A 16412-nucleotide genomic window follows, 5' to 3' on the forward strand; every position below is an offset into this window, starting at 1 on the left:
ATACATCCTTACCTTCCCTACTCCGAACTCTGATCTCTCTAGGTGTACTTCTTCTCTTGTCATTTGTCATCCCAGACAACTCCCCCACAGTCCATTAGACAGTACGTGTGTGAATGTGTGTGTGTGTGTATACATATATACATATATATATATATATACATATATATATATATATATAATTTATGAGTTATTAATCAATGAATTTCATACACACACATATATGTATGTAACTTTTGAGACAGGGTCTCACACCCTGAGCAAGCCTGGAGCTCACTTCAAACTTTAGCATACTGAGTTCTGGGATTAAAGGGTTCGCATCGCCAAGCTCCTTGTCTGTCCTCCTCTCCCACGTTGGCTCTCTGGAACAAGAATTAACAAGAATCCCCTATATTGTAACTTCTCCAAGCTAAAAGGTAGAAAACAGATGTCGTAGAGCTCTTCCCACTAGGTTTGCTCCACCCACTAGGCCTGTTCCTCCCACCCTGCCTGCTCCTCCCACCCCGCCTGCTCCTCCCCCTCTGCCTGCTCCTCCCACCCCCCTGCTCCTCCCCATACTGTCCTTTCAGTTAATATAATATCAGCATACACTGGGGACTAAACGTCTCCATTATCGTTAGCATGCTCACCCGTGCACTGTACGCTAGAATAACCTGGACTTAGTTTGTCCAGCGACTTCCACCATTGTCCTCTACAGTCTCTGCAGGTGGTGTGAAACTGTTAAAACAAGTACGTTTCAAGCAGGGTGAAAAACCACTGTCCATCTAGTGGTGTAAAATTCTCTGTACAGAAAGTGCTCTAGACTGCCGAGCCACTTCTTCTTCCCCAAGACTGCCTTTTCTAACTTCATCCCCTGCACCTTTGTGGTGGATTGAATATGCTTGACCAGGAGAGTGGCACTATTTGGAGGCATGGCCTCGTTGGAGTAGGTGTGGGTTTGTTGGTGGAAGCGTGTCACTCTGGGGGTGGCCTTTGAGACCCTCCTCCAAGGTTACTGGAAGTCAGTCTTCTCCTGGCTGCCTTCAGATCCAGATGTAGAACTCTCTGCTCCTTCTCCAACTCTAGGCCTGCCTGGATGCTGCCATGCTTCCCACCATGATGATAATAGGCTGAACCTTCGAACCTGTAAGCCAGCCCCAGTTAAATGTTGTCCTTTATGGTCATGGTGTCTCTTCACCATGCAATAGAAACCCTAAGACAGAAGTTGGTACCAGGGACTGGGGTATTGCTGTGAAAGGCCTGACCATGCTTTTGCTTGCAAGAATATGGATTTTGGGACTTTGGAAAGCAGTGGAAGGCTTTAAGTGGGGCTTGATGTGTCATCCCGGTAGGAATATGGAAGACATAGGTGCTGAGGGTGATTTGAACTGTGGGGGCCTGGCTCAAGAGTTTCCAAAGGAGCAGAATGTTAGCATTTTGCCTAGAGACTGTTCTTGTGATATTTTGGTGAAGAACATGGCTGCCTTGTGCCCTTGTCTGAAGATCTGATTGAGGCTAAAGTGAAAAGATTCAGATTAATAGCATTGACAAAGGAAGTCTCAAAAAAAGCCTATTTTAGACTTTATCCTGTGGTTCAGAAGGAGTGTTTTGAATAAGCAGAGCAAGCTTAGAAAGGCAAAATACAAAATGTATATTTCAGGTAATAAAAGGGCACCAGAAAGTACAATGGAACTACATTCTATGTTTGAGGAGATAAACAGATTAAGGGAGTAGTGACCTTGGAGCAAGATCCCACCCAGCAAACTTATTGTTCACTTGGGTTATTCTTTCCCTTTGAACTCTTAACCTGGAATGAACTACAATTCTGCTTAAAAAGAAATGGAAGTCACAGGCCTTTGATCCAGATTTTGAGGCATAGTGACCATGAAAAGCTTAGACCCGGGCATGGTGGTATACACCTTTAACCCCAGGAGACATAAGCAAGCAGATCTCTGGGTTCAAGGCCAGCCTGGTACAGAGCAAGTTTCAAGTAGAGAAAAGCTTAGGTCCAGGCTTGGTGGTACACAGCTTTCATCCCAGCATTCAGGAGACAGAACCACGCAGAGCTCTTGAGTTCAAGGTCAAGTCTACAAAACAAGTTCCATGACAGCTAAGCTTAGGCAGTGAAGGAGTCGGAAAATAGAAAGCTGGTGATGATGTAATAGAACAAGTTCCAGTTCCAGCAAGCCACAGAACTCAGCAGCTTCAGTCTTGTGGCTCAGGCTTTAGAGTCAAGAATAGAAGGGACTACTGGGACAATTGATGCTGGCTAGCTAGAGCTAAGAACTTAGTGGTGACTAAGAAGAGACCAGCATCACTGAGGTGACATCTTCTGGGAAGTGATTTCTGAAAGCACAAAGAAGCTGTGTTTCAGAGATAACCGAGGTTGTACCTCACGATTCAGCCGGACTTGGTAATGTGTAAGAGTCACCCAGGTGGTACTGGTTTTGATGGCCCAGAACTGAAGAGATCACATAAAGAAGGTGAGGCTTGGTACCATGAAGAGAGCCTATGAGAGGCTGTTGGTGAAGCCTAGCTGGGGCAGAAGACACTAGCAAATTGGAGATGCCAATACCATGGGATGATCACCAAGAACAGCAGCAGCAGTGGAACGGAGTCAACCTGAGGCAGGAGTGCTACAGAAGACAGAGCTGAAGAAGTGACCCAAGCTCTTTGGAGGAGCCCAGAAGATCATGTGTGGATCCCAGACACTGGAATAAGGAGCTGTGAAGTCGAAGTTAACTTGGAGATCCCAAGACGTTAGAGATGCCAGAGTTGTAGGTTACCTGCTGAGGAAAGCTGCTAACAGAGAGTAGAACGAGCCCAGGAGAAAGATCATCAAAGCAGAAAGAAGAGGGAGATGTGATGAGTTCTTTAACATCAGGCATGCAGGCGCAGAGTTTGGAGCTTCCCCAGCTCGTTTTTGATCTTGCTTTTGTCCAGGATTTTCACAATATGCCATTTTGGAATGGTAATGTATATCCTGCGAAGTCTGAGGTATGTAATCTGCTTTTTGATGTTGATTTTATTGGGGATTACAAGTTAATTGGATGAATCTCAGAAAAGACTTTAAACTTTGGGCTTTTAAACATTGTTGAGACTGTGATAGACTACGGGGACTTTTGAAGGTGGACTAAATGTATTTTGCATTGTGCTATGGCTAGGTATGGCCCCCATAAACTCATGTGTTTGAACAAGCTTATGAGGGCCAGGTAGTAGAATGTTTTGATTTGAATATGCTCGGCCCAGGGAGTGGCACTCTTAGGAGGTGTGGCCTTGTAGGAGTAGGTGTGGCCTTGTTGGAGGAAGAGTGTCACTGTGAGGGTGGCCCTTGAGACCTTCTCCCTAGCTTCCTGGAAGTCAGTCTACTTCTGTTTGCCTTCGGAACAAGATGTAGAACTCTCAGCTCCTTCTCCAGCACCATGTCTGCCTGGGTGCTGCCATGCTTCCCGCCATGATAATAATGGACTGAACCTCTGAAACTGTAAGCCAGCCCCAATTAAATGTCATCCTTCGTAAGAGTTGCCTTGGTCATGGTATCTCTTTAAAGCAATGGAACCCCTAAATAAGACAGCCTCTCTCCTCACTTCCTGTAACCTGATCAGATGGGCCTGGACAGTCTTTAAAAAGCCAGTCCCACTTTCCTGTCAGGGTCTTTATACTGGGTTGTTCCTTTTCTTAGGGAGTTCAGGTTGACCCCCTGTTCTTCTCTGTCCATAGACTTGTATGTAGATCAGCAGTGCTTGCAGTGACTATCCTGTTTAAACCAGTGGCTTCTCCTCTGAAGCTGTTACCCATCCCACTTCATTTTATCACCTAAATTGCTTTCCTGATCACGTTTTACTTTTGTTAATCCTCTGCAAGGAAAGTCCACAGTGGCAGGAATGTTGTTTTTTGTTTTTCACTGAGGATCACAAAGCCTCGGGAAGTGCACGGGGTAGGCACTCAGTCAGTATGAATAAACGAGTGAACCACAGGTCATGGTGGTGTGGTCTCAAGGACGAGAGAGCGGAGTCTTTTGGGAATCTTTTTGTGAATCTTTCCAGGTTCCCAAAACAGCAAGAAACAGAATTACAATTCCCACCAATATCTGTCTGTTTTTAGTCTTTTCTAACTAACTAGTGATAGAACTTATGGAAGGATGTCTCCTCATGATAGATTGATCACAATGATGGAATTCTCATTTTTTTTTGTGGGGGGGAGGTACAGTCCAGCTGGATTGACATTACTTACTTGTCATTGCTTATATTACTAAGACAAGCTCTTCTTAAGGGAGAACCACTCAAGGGGGCCATGAGGTGTCACAGCAGGTAAGGGTGCTTGCCTCTGAGTCTGAAGACTTGAGTTTGGTGCCTGGAACTCCCACGGCTGATGGAGAGGATAAGTTTCCACAAGCTGCCCTCTGAATTCTACGAGTGTGCTATGACACACACACACATACACACACACACACACACACACACACACACGTAATTTTTAAATTCAAGAATAAAATGAAGTGGAGCTACTCAAGCAGTCATACAAATCGCTTCCATGAATATTTGGTGGTACGCATTGGTAACAAGTGTGTGTCTGGAAACAGCAAGTTGGCGTTGGGCCACCCTACTGATTTTATCTTCTTTCGATACAGTTACTAAAGTTCAAGCAATTGTTTATTGCACGTGCTCTGTTTCTGAAGAGGAAAATGAAGACGTTATTAAGAAAGCACTGGAATGTCAAAGCCCAGGGCCTAAAATACAACCTTACAGGTAAGGAAAGGACACTAAACCTCCATCAAGCAAAGACTTGAAAATGACAGTATGAGTTTTGGAGTTACATAAATACACTAGAGTTTTTGTTATAATTTAGTATGACTGAACAGCTTAAAATCTTACCGCTTTCAAGTGGATTCTCCACAGCTTGTGAATGAATACTTTAACAGTTTTATGTGTGTTTTGTGTGTGTCTGTGTGTCTGTGTGTGTATCTGTATATATGTGTGTATGTGCACACATGCAAATGTTGAAGGATGACCTGGAGTCATTCCTGTCACCATCATGTGGGCCCTAGGTTCTGAACACAGAGCACCAGGTTTGGCAGCCAGCACTTTAACCCATGAAGGTGTCACACTAGTCTATGAACATTGTATTGTACATACATTTGTTCTTGTTAAAGCGAAAGGCATTTGACTGTGGCTTTTTTGATTCCTGAATAAGCTAGGTCCAAACTTCATATCTCTCTTAGATACATGTATCACCCCACAGAGGAAAAGTATACAAAATATTTTTAGAAAGTGGACAGAAAACTGGATGTGTACTATTTTAAGCACGTTTAGTATTTTGTACCCACTGGGAAAACAGTAAAAACAAAACCAAAAACGATATGGTTATCTTTGTCAGCTTCAAGATAAACTATAGCAGTAAACTTGGGAAAGAGAGAGAGTGTTGATGCTGCATGCAGTCTGAGCTGAGCTTGATGGCTCATGGCTTAGTCTCCAGCCTCAGTAAGGCTGAGGAAAGGGGTTTGCCACAAGTCTGAGGCCAGCCTGGGCTACATGAGAGACTTAGCTCAAAAAAACCCAAAACAACAGTGCTAAGGTCTGGGGCTATAGTTCAGTTGTAGAACACTCACCTAGTATACTCAAGGTTCTTGCTTTAATCTCCAGTGCTGCCCAAAAGAAACAAGCAAAACAAGCAAGCGCTAAATAATACCGAACAAATACAGCACACACTGTGGCTATCAAGAACTCACTCCAAGAGTACTTTTTTTTTTTTAAGACTAATTAGTTTTTCAAGTCTGTGATGATGAATTAAACATCTATTTTCATGCTGTGATTTTTCCTTTGGAATCTTAATGTGTATATAGTCTGCTCTATCCTCCCAACCTGATACCTTCCCGTTTTTCCACATCACAGGCTGACAAGTTGATCACACCAACACTTCCTCTCTCACTGACTTTCCGTTCTTACTTAGAAGCTTCTGTTGGTAGCTGTCCTTGTGAGGTTTCTATTGTTTCGAGGAAACACCGTGGAGAAATACAAGTAGGGGAGGAAAGGACTTAATCTGACTTAACTTCCACATCATTAACTAGCCCATCACTGAAGGAAGTTAGGGTAGCAACCAAAACAGGGCAGGAGCCAGGGAGCAGGAACTGATGCAGAGGTCGTGGGGGTTACTGCCTTCTGACTTGCTCCTCATGGCTTGTCTAGCCTGTTTCTTATGGATCCTAGGACTTACAGAATTCAGGAATGGCAGGACTCACAAAACTGAGCCCTTCTCCTTCACTGGTTAAGAAAATGTTTTATAAGCCGGGCGGTGGTGGCACACGCCTTTGATCCCAGCACTTGGGAGGCAGAGGCAGGTGGATTTCTGAGTTCCAGGCCAGCCTAGTCTACAGAGTGAGTTCCAGGACAGCCAGAGCTACACAGAGAAACCCTGTCTCGAAAAACCAAAAAAAAAAAAGAAAAGAAAAGAAAATGTTTTATAGCTGTATCTTACGGGGGTGTTTTCTCAAATGAAGTTCCCTCTTTTCGTATGGCTCTAGTTTGTGTCAAGTTGACATAAAAGTAGCCAGCAAATTGACCCCTTGTCAACTTGGCATACAACTATATCACTGTTAAGTCATAACCTTTCCTTTCTTGTTCATCTGAAACACACGTGAGTAGCAACATTTCAATAGAAACATTACATTTTAAAAGTTCCACAGTCATTAAATTTTTAAACGCTTAAAAAGTCTCTTTAAAATATTCAGACTCTTTAAAATATTCAGTCCCTTTAAAAATCGTTATAATACTCCCTGAAAGTCTTTGTAAAACTCTAAAATCACTATAAAAGATAAAGTCTCTCAGCTGTGAGCTCCAGGAAACTCAGCTGTTATCCATGAGCCCTTCATACCTTCAAAACCAGTACCACTTGGGTGACTCTTACACTCCCAGGTTCAGCTGCCAGCAGGGGGCACAACCTCGGCTGCCTCAGAAACACAGCTTCTATGTCCTGACTCTCAGGAAACACTTCCCAGAAGATTTCACTTCCGTTAATGATGGCCTCTTAAATCATCACTGCTCCCCCAGCTCCAGCTGACCGACATCCGTTGTCTCAGGAAAGGAAAGATTTCACTTCAGTGGTTCTGGTCTTTAGTTAATCACAGCTGATTCTTCAGCCCAGATGACCAGAACCACAGAATCTTAATCCAAAATAGTAAATATTCAAGGGCCTTAAGTAACTCTTCCCTCGGGAGTTTCTCAGGCCTTTGTTGTCTGCATTTCTCCCAATACTCCTTCCTCCCAGGTTTCCACAGAACAGTTCATCAAAGCTTTAATTACTCAATGGATTTTCCAGATCAAAGTTTCAAAATCCCTCCCCCCAAAACATGGTCAGGTCTGACACAGCAATACCACATTATTTCGTTACCGATTTCTGTCTTATTTAGGGTTTCTATTGCTGTGCTGAAACATGACTGAAAGCAACTTGGGAAGTGATTTATATGACATAGACTTCCACATCGTTGTCCACCATTGAAGGAATTTAGGGCAGGAACCAGGAGGCAGCAGCTGATGCAGAGGCCATGGAGGGGTGCTGTTTCCTGGTTCGTTCTCATGGACTGCTCATCCTGCTTTCTTATAGAACTTAGGATCGTCGGCCTAAGGATAGCACTACCCACATGGCCTAGACCCCCACTCCCCATCAATCACTAATTAAGAAAATGTCCTACAATTGGATATTATGGAAACATTTTCTCAATTGATGTCCCCTCCTTTTAGATGACTCTAGCTTGTATCAAGTTTACATAAAACTAGCCAGCATAATAGTGGACAATCAACCACATATCCTGAGAGTCCTGAGTATCATAGTAGGTAAATTAAGTGACCATCTACTGATGAAGAGCTCACCAGGGACATCACCAAATCAGTGATTATACACATAGGGCTCTTGATTCATTAGGGGTAAGATTTTTGAGAATATGATACAGCAAGAGTAAAGTGATATTTGCTTTCTATTCATGTAAGCCACGGTTAATTTGTAATGTAGTATAAAAAGATACTGTTTGTATTTAAAATCAAAAGACAGTAATTCACATTCTAGATTGGTCTGACATTTAAGCTCTGGTTAGAAGGCATATATTCAAGAAGCTTGCAACTACTTGTGGACACAGTCAAAAGTAACTACACACTGCTAGGGACATATACTATATACCATATGTTCTGTAGTAATCGTTAATTTTTAAAAATTACATTTATTTACTTTTTAGTATGTGTGTGTGCACATGTGTGTGTGGTATATATGTGTGTCACAGTGTGCATGTGGAGGCCAGAAGACAACTTGTTCGGAGATCGTCCTCTCCTTTCACAATGTGGGTCCTGGGTGTCAGGTCATTAGGCTTGGTGGCAGTCATCCTTAACCACTGAGCCACCTCACTAGCCTAAGAATCATTTCTTAATGCCCCACTGTGGTCGTCCACCCATTGCTTATATTTCCTTTTACTGGCCCCAAACTATTTGGTTCATTTTGGACTTGAGCTATCAGGATGTTAACTGCAGGCCTATGCAAGTGCTTTACTTATTAAAATCTCATGTGTAGGCTGGAGAGACTGCCCAATGGGTAACACAAATGAGGCACAAGGACCCCAGCACCCTTGCAAAAAGATTTGCATGGCTGCACATATCTATAGTCTCAGTACAGGCATGGAAGGCAGGAAGACAAGTTGGAGATAGGAAGATCTCATGATTTTGCTAGTCAGCCAGTCTAGCCAACCAGTGAACTCCAAGTTTAATTAGAGACTGTACCTCAGGAAAGGAAGGCAGAGGGCAATAGAGGCCAATGTCCATCTGTGACCCCCATAGACGCCATGTTTGGACACCTACTCCATACATGCACAAATGTAAACACACACACACACACACACACACACACACACACACACACACACACACCCCAATCTAATGTGTTAGAAGTATAGAAGTATTAACGCAAAAAGAATGCTTTAGAGAAATGGCTCAATATTTAAGAGCCAAGTTCCATTCCCAGCACCCACACGGTGGCTCACAAGTCAGCGTAGCTCCAGTTCCAGGGGACTCAGCACTTTCTGACGTTCATGGGCTTTAGAATGATTGTGGCACACATATTCACACTTAGGCACATACACATAAAACAAATTAAAAAATCTTTTTAGGAGAATCTCTTAGATACAACCATTTCTTCAGTTAGATTTATAGTCTAGATTTCTCCAGCACAAGAGAGCGTGCATAGTTTAAGTTTGAATTATCATTGCCAAGTTATCCAACTAATAGCCACTTAAAAATTTTTTCATGTCTATGAAGGTTCACCTGTATGTGTTTATGTGCACCACACACATGTTTGGTACCTACAGAGGCCAGAAGAGGGTCAGCTCCTCTGGATCTGGGTTGTGGACGGTTGTAAGTTGGTGTGTGGGTCCTGAGAACTGAGCCCAGGTCCCCTTCAAGAGCAGCACATGCTCTTATGAGCTGAGTCATCTTTCCAGTCCAGTCCCCAGAACAGTCATTTTTACAAATCTCTTTCCTATGGCTTTAGGAATGTTGTTTTAGTAACTGTGCATCTTTACCAATCTGAAGGTTGAGAAGACTCACTTTTCTTGTTGATGAAACTTGTGTTTACTCATTTCTTTTTCTTTCCTTTTTTTTTAAATTAATTTGTCTATTTGCTTTACATCCTGATCGTGTTCCTCCCCCACCTCAGTCCATCCTCCCTGTCCCACCTTTACAAATCCCTCCCTCCAACTATTCCCTCCTCTTCTCTTCAGAGAAGGGGAAGCACCCATTGGGTAATCCACCCTGGGACAGCCAGTTGCAGTAGGACTAAAAGCATCCTCTCTCACTGAGGCCCAACCAGGCAGTCCAGTTAGGGCAACCGAGTCAAAGACAGTCTCTGTTTCAATTGTTGGGGGATTCACATGAACACCAAGCTGCACATCAACTACAAATGTATAGGAGGCCTAGGCCCAGCCCCTGCAATGCTCTTTGGTTGGTGGTTTAGTCTCTGTGAGCCTCCATAGGTCCAGGTTAGTTGACTCGGTAGGTCTTCTTGTGATGTCCTTGACTCCTTCAGTTTACTCAGTTCTATCCCCGACTCTTCCACAAGACTCCCACAACACCACCTGATGCTTGGCTGTGGAGCTTTGCATCTGTTTCCATCTGCTGCTGGATGAAACCTCTCAGAAGAGTTATGCCAGGTGCCTGTCTGTAAGCATAGCAGAGTATCATGAACAGTGTCAGGGGGTTGGCTGTCTTACATGGGATATGTCTCAAGTTGAGCCAGTCACTAGTTGGCTGTCTCGGCTCTGTCTTTAGCCCTGCACGTTTTGGATTTAAGGTTCTGTGAGTGGGTTGATATTGCCTTCTCTCCACTGGAAGCCATGCCTGGCTACATGAGGTGGCCACTTCAGTCTCCAGGTCCCCTGCTGGTAGAAGTCTCAGCTAGAGTCACCCCCATAGCCTCCCACAAACAGGGGAACCTTCCCCGCCCTAGGTCTCTAGCTACTCCCAGAGTTGCCCGGCTCAATTGCCATTCTCAATCCCAGCCCTCCCTGTCACACCCCCTCTCCCCACACCTGATCTCCATCCCTCTTCCCCTCCTTTCCCCATCTTCCATCCAGTATCCTCCCTCCATCCACCTCCAATGAATATTTGTTTCCCCTTCTAAGTGAGATTCACCCATCCTCCTTAGGCCCCCACTACTTATTTTTTATCGCATGCTTATCCCATATTCTTTATGGCTAATATCCACTTACACGTGAGCACATGCCATGTGTATCTTTCTGTGTTTAGTTACTTCAATCTGGATATTTTCTAGTTCCATCCATTTCCCTGCAAATTTCATGATGTCTTTGTTTTTTTGTTTTTTTGTTTTTTTTTTTGGTTTTTCGAGACAGGGTTTCTCTTTATAGTCCGGGCTGTCCTGGAACTCACTCTGTAGACCAGGCTGGCCTCGAACTCAGAAATCCGCCTGCCTCTGCCTCCCAAGTGCTGGGATTAAAGGCGTGAGCCACCACTGCCCGGCGAGTCTTTGTTTTTAATAGCTTTAAATTAAGATGATGTAAACCATCTAAACAGTCCTATAGCCCTTAAGGAAATAGAAGCAGTCATTAAAAATCTCCAATCAAAAAAAGCTCAGGGTCAGATTGTTTTAGTGAAGAATTCTACCAGATTTTAAAAGAAGAGCTATTGCCAATACTTCTCAAACTATTTTACAAAATAGCAACAGAAGGAACACTGCCATAGAAGGAACTCATTCTATGAAGCCTGATACTTAAACTACACAAAGACTCAACAAAGAAAGAGAATTTCAAAAAAAAAAAAAAAAGAAAAAAAAAAGAAAAGAAAAGAGAGAATTTCAGGCCAATCTCCCTTAAGAACATTGATTGGTTCACCTATTTCTGAGGCTGCACATGTTTCCGGTTTACTGACTGAGCAACACAGTGAATGAGATTCTAGAATAGAAGCCTTCAAAAAAATTTTTTAGAAAACAAATATGCATTATAATTTGTTTTAATAACTCTTAAGTTGATATCTAAAATTTTCTTTGTAAGTTTAGATAATTGTAAAAAAAATATTTTCCTGGAATATTTATTTTCAAAATATTATATATAGGTTTTAAATGTTTCTCTTAATACAAAAATTCTATTAAGTATTTCAATTTACAGTAAGCTTTGTCATTTGACTTTTGGAAAAAAATCATAAACTTCTGACTTGTTTTCTAAAACTAGCTTTCATTTCAAAATCAAATTTACCATGTCAAAGAAGTCTCATTTTATTCTTCGAATTGAATGAACATGTTAATATGACTTTGTGACTTAATGAACTTTAACCTAAGACACATAGACAATAAAGATTAAACATGAATAAGAAAAAACACCAAGAATGAGTAGAAGAAACTCATTCTTTAGGGAGTGGTTGAGAAAAACGGAAGGGATCTCAGCCAGAACCGGGCTCATCCCCGGGCATCATCGTGCCTAGGGCAGTCAGTGAGCGGTGACATCCAACCTCTGCAGTAGGGAAGGGAGATGGAACCAATATTAACAAGTCCTCTCCTTGCCCCTCCCCCAACATTTTTGAAGCTGTGGGAAACACACTTAGGAAAGTGAGCATCTTGGTGGGTACTTTACAATACCAACCAGAGAGGGAAGTGGGGAGGAGGAAGAGTGGGTCTGTAGTTCAAGAACAGAACTTTGCAGACTCTGACACCCGCTTAAAAATTCCCACCTCGGGCTGGAGAGATAACTCAGTGGTTAAGAGAGCTTGGCAGTCATGAGTACCAGGATTCAGATCCCAGCAATCATATAACAAGTCCGGGGTTGTGCATACCTGTGCATGCATGCACACACACACACACACACACACACACACACACGCACGCACGCACGCACGCACTCACGCACTCACGCACTCACGCACGCACGCACACGCACACACATCCCAATCAATTAAAAAGTGTTTTAAAAAGTCTTACCTAATCCTGGGATTGGTGGATTGGTGGTCTTATAATTTGAGTCTTTTTTTTTCTTAAGTGATTGGCAAAATAGGGAAAGAGTTGAGGAACGCTCCCTTCCTCTCTTGTGTGAAGAGTCATCGTAACTGTCGACTGCTTCTCTTCCCTGCCGCAGGCTCAGCCCCCCTGTTCTCCCGCTGTGCTCCTTAAAAGAGATAGAACTGTCTATGGACAGGTTTTTCAGATTGGAACCATCTGATTTGACCAATGGCTGTTTTCTTTCTATCTTAACAAGAGAGGTAAGAAAGAAGAAAGCTCCTAATCCATGACATACTTTGGAATTGAAAACAACAAACTCCCATCATGGGGACTCACTTCGAGACCATTTGGCAGTGGCTTGATTGTATTTCACAAGTAGCTGAAGGGCTAGAACAGGATCATTGCTGTGTGGCAAACAGTCTATGCCCTCCATGATTCCCCTCAGTGTCCCTCCTTGACTTGCCCTCCGCTCCCACCGCTCCCAGAAGTCTGCCAACTGTCTAGCGTTCTTCCCTAACAGAAGAAATAAGCAGCGGGATTCTTAGGAGGTTTGTTAATGGGTAACTAAGAAAAAGTTATTTCCTGGGACTTCTGAGTTACGTTAGGAACTAAGGCCTAAAAACCATTTACTTTAATGTGTTTTATGTTTCACCAAATAACTGATAAATATTTAAAATGTGCACAGCGATGGTGACCCCTCCCACGCTAACATCTGCCTGCTCTCATTGCAGCGGGACCCATCCGAGACAGTGTCAGTGAAAGATGTTCTGGCCCGGGCTGCAGCCAAAGGCCTACTGGATGGGGTTGAGGTTGGGAAGGCAATTAAACGGGACAAGAGGAGGAAAAAAACAAAAGCGCTACCGCCCAGAGCTCCTCACAATGGGGACCCACTCCGTGACCATTTGGTGGTGACTGGGAACGATACCACCAGCAACATCCAAATGAAAATCTCCGAGTTCCTGCATCGAGAAAGTAAAACAAGTTCTGTAGCCAAAACACCCGTCCCAGCAAAATCTGTGCCTCAAGCCAGCACCTCCTCGCAGATCAGAAAGCCCAGCAAGCCTTTATCCACCCCACTGGTGAGGAACGCTTCCAGACCGGTAGAAAAGCCGGCAAACTTAGGGAGACTTCGGCCAGAAGGCAAAGTGATTCCTCTGAAACCGGTTGAAATCGTTCTGCCTCCAGTGATGTTCCCACTGAGTCCCCAGGGGCCCAGGTTTCAGATGCCAGCCACCCATTATTACTACCGCTTCATCGGATCAAAGGTTGGTGGTGTACCCAGCCATTTTCCGTCATCAGTACCCAGAAGAAAGGAGAAGGCTAAAGAGAGCATGCCTTCTTCCTCCCTCGTCAGGCACCCTAGGCCATGGCTCTGACTGTGTGGCCCTCGTGACAGGGTGGCTGGGCTTTGTCCACGTTTAGACACTGTTACCCAGGATACTGGTGCTTTCGGTCACTTAGTATCCTCTAATGCCATATAACCTCCAGAGAGAGCGGGAGGACAGATGAGGAGTAACACTGGAGGGGGCTGAGCTAAGTTAAGGTTTCATCAGCTCAGTGCACATAACCTGTTTTAGGAAGTCCAGTTACAGACTGGATCAGTGGTTAGGCCTTGTCTCACTCTTGGGTGGTTTGAAGTATGGGCGGAGCATGGTTGTCTTACCTGAAGGGAACCCAGGATCCCTCCCAGTAGGCTGACTTGCAGACTTCGCTGAGGGGCTTGGTAGAAAGTCCTGAGATACAAAGGACGCTGTTCTTTCCTGCCTGCTCCAGTTCCAGCCAGGAACCTGAGAACACTCCTTAGCTAGGCAGTTACTGTGGCTGGAACCTCTTGAATGCCAATCGAGGCCAATTTTTTCCTTAAGCGTCCCACCATTCCTGAGATAGGACATGGCGGGAGGTTCTCTAGTAGGCTGAACTTTGAGATAGAGTAGGAAGCACAGGAAATCCCAAGTGCCAGATGTGCACAGTCCAGATGTTCATTCAGAAAAAAAAAAAAAGAAAAAGAAAAGAAATGTTTCTGGATAATCTCCAGAATCCCGAGTAGACTAAGCACGATAATCCCTCCCTTCTGTTTATGCCAAACTTTGTTGGAAAAAGGACAGTGAGCAAGTTTCCACCTAAGGATTCTTCTGAGAAAAAGGCCTGACGAACAGAAGGGACATATCATTGAAGAAACTCAGAGGTTTCTGATTCTATACAAAGATCAGGTGGCACAGCCAAATGTACAAGCCATTTCAATGGCACACGGGGATCAAACCTTGGTAACTCACTCTGATGCACAGTTAGAATATATTGTAGCACTAAGTTAATTACATTAAATGTCAACTACTCTTAGCTGTATTAACCATTGCCTGGCAATATTGACATGACTATCATTTCTGGGTCTGATTTTTTTTCATCATGGCAACAGAAATTGTTTGACATTAAATAAAGTTATGATTACAATTCTTATTTTTTTTTTTAAAGTTCAGACACATTCAGAGTTTGAATGTGAAGCTTTATCTTTAAACTCCAACTGCAGAGAACTGAGTTGTAAACGCTCGGCTCAGGCGGCAGGACTCCCACGGATGGGGTCCGTCTCAGCCCCAGTAGCCTTTTTTTGTCTCACTTGAGGTGGGAAGGACAGCGGATTGGTGGGTTTTCTTTTCATAGTACAGTTTTATTTTAGCTAAAGATTTATATTTTTCATTAAAATCTGAGTGAAGAAAATGAGTTTTGTACTTCAAGAGGTTTATATTTTTATTCCGGAGAGCTTTTGCTAGTTGACTCTTTAAAGGCACAGAGCGTAGGGAACAGGCAGATGGGTTTCCGGTTCCGGTCTCGCCTGAGCCGCACAGTAGATCCTGTCTGGGCCCCTGCTTAGCATGCACTGGGTACCACTTCCCATCCCCAGCTCTGTAAACCACAAGCCTGCACTGCTCCCGTTGCCTAGACCTTTTACCAAACGATCAACTGCGCATCTCTTTAAATGATGTGTTTTGGGATGCAGTCTAATCTACTGTTGTTCAGAGAGGAGCTGCCATGTCATCCCAGGAATGGGAGCTCGGGCTGAAAACCTTCACTCTATTTTCTGGGTTAACTCTTTGGTTCGGGGTACTTTCTAATCTCTAGCAGCATGTGGTTCCTGTCACCACTTGGGTGTCCCCTAATATGTATCTTGGCACTAAATTAGTCTTCTCTTTGCACATTCACGGAGATTCTGCTCTTCTTTAGGACTCTTCTAGGGAGGACAGGATCAATAAATTCCTGATAAAGTAAGAAGAAAAACAGGATAAAAGCAACCTAAGCGAACCCTAGTGAAGACCGCTGACTACACTGTCTTTTAACTGGCATTTTACCTTCTTGAGCTTCTTAAAAGTGTTGGCAAAATAAAAAAAAAAAAATCAAACTACTATAGTATTCAAATACCGCAGTAACGATTCATATTTTTATTTGTTTACTTTGTGGTGCTGGGGATTCAACCCAGAGCCTTGCCCCAAACACATTCATAATTTTTACCTGTAACTATTTGTCAGTGTAAACCCTCCCCTAAAGCAGGATGAAATGTTGTCCATTTGAGAGTTGTCTTTAGTGGGGCAGTGGTGGTGCACGTCTTTAACTCCAGCACCTGGGAGGCAGAGGCAGGTGGATTTCTGAGTTCGAGGCCAGCCTGGTCTACAGAGTGAGTTCCAGGACAGCCAGGGCTACACAGAGAAACCCTGTCTCGAAAAACCTAAAAAAAAAAAAAAAAAAAAAAAGAGTTGTCTTTAATATCGAAAGAAGGTGGGGTGTGTGGAGGCATACCTCAATCCCAGTACTCAGGAGGCTGGGGCAGGAGGATTGCCATGAGTTCAAGGCTAGTCTGGGTTATATAGAGTGAACTCTACCTCAAAGACCAGACAACACAACAACATGGTAAATGAACAAAACTTGGGTACACAGTTTTATTTGTCTCCTGTGTGTCAGGGAGTTAAAAC

The 16412-nt window shown here is 43.6% G+C and overlaps 1 protein-coding gene across 2 annotated transcripts in view; it reads left to right on the forward strand.

The window, feature by feature from the left end:
- Positions 1 to 15868, forward strand: part of Nsun7 (NOP2/Sun RNA methyltransferase family member 7) — a 40301-nt gene extending 24433 nt beyond the window's left edge. The window contains exons 10-13 of one of the 2 annotated variants that reach the window (XM_028765334.1): positions 4607 to 4724; positions 12590 to 12713; positions 13185 to 13718; positions 15670 to 15868. In XM_028765334.1, coding sequence (XP_028621167.1) covers positions 4607 to 4724; positions 12590 to 12713; positions 13185 to 13718; positions 15670 to 15714 — 821 coding nt within the window. In that variant the 3' untranslated portion in view covers positions 15715 to 15868. Of the gene's footprint in view, positions 1 to 4606; positions 4725 to 12589; positions 12714 to 13184; positions 14902 to 15669 lie in introns of those variants that run through there. The other variant, XM_028765335.1, reaches the window with a different exon arrangement.
- Positions 15869 to 16412: the final 544 nt, after the last annotated feature.

The sequence above is a fragment of the Grammomys surdaster genome, unplaced genomic scaffold, assembly GCF_004785775.1.
Source record: "Grammomys surdaster isolate TR1022 unplaced genomic scaffold, NIH_TR_1.0 150, whole genome shotgun sequence".
Taxonomy (NCBI): Eukaryota; Metazoa; Chordata; class Mammalia; order Rodentia; family Muridae; genus Grammomys; species Grammomys surdaster.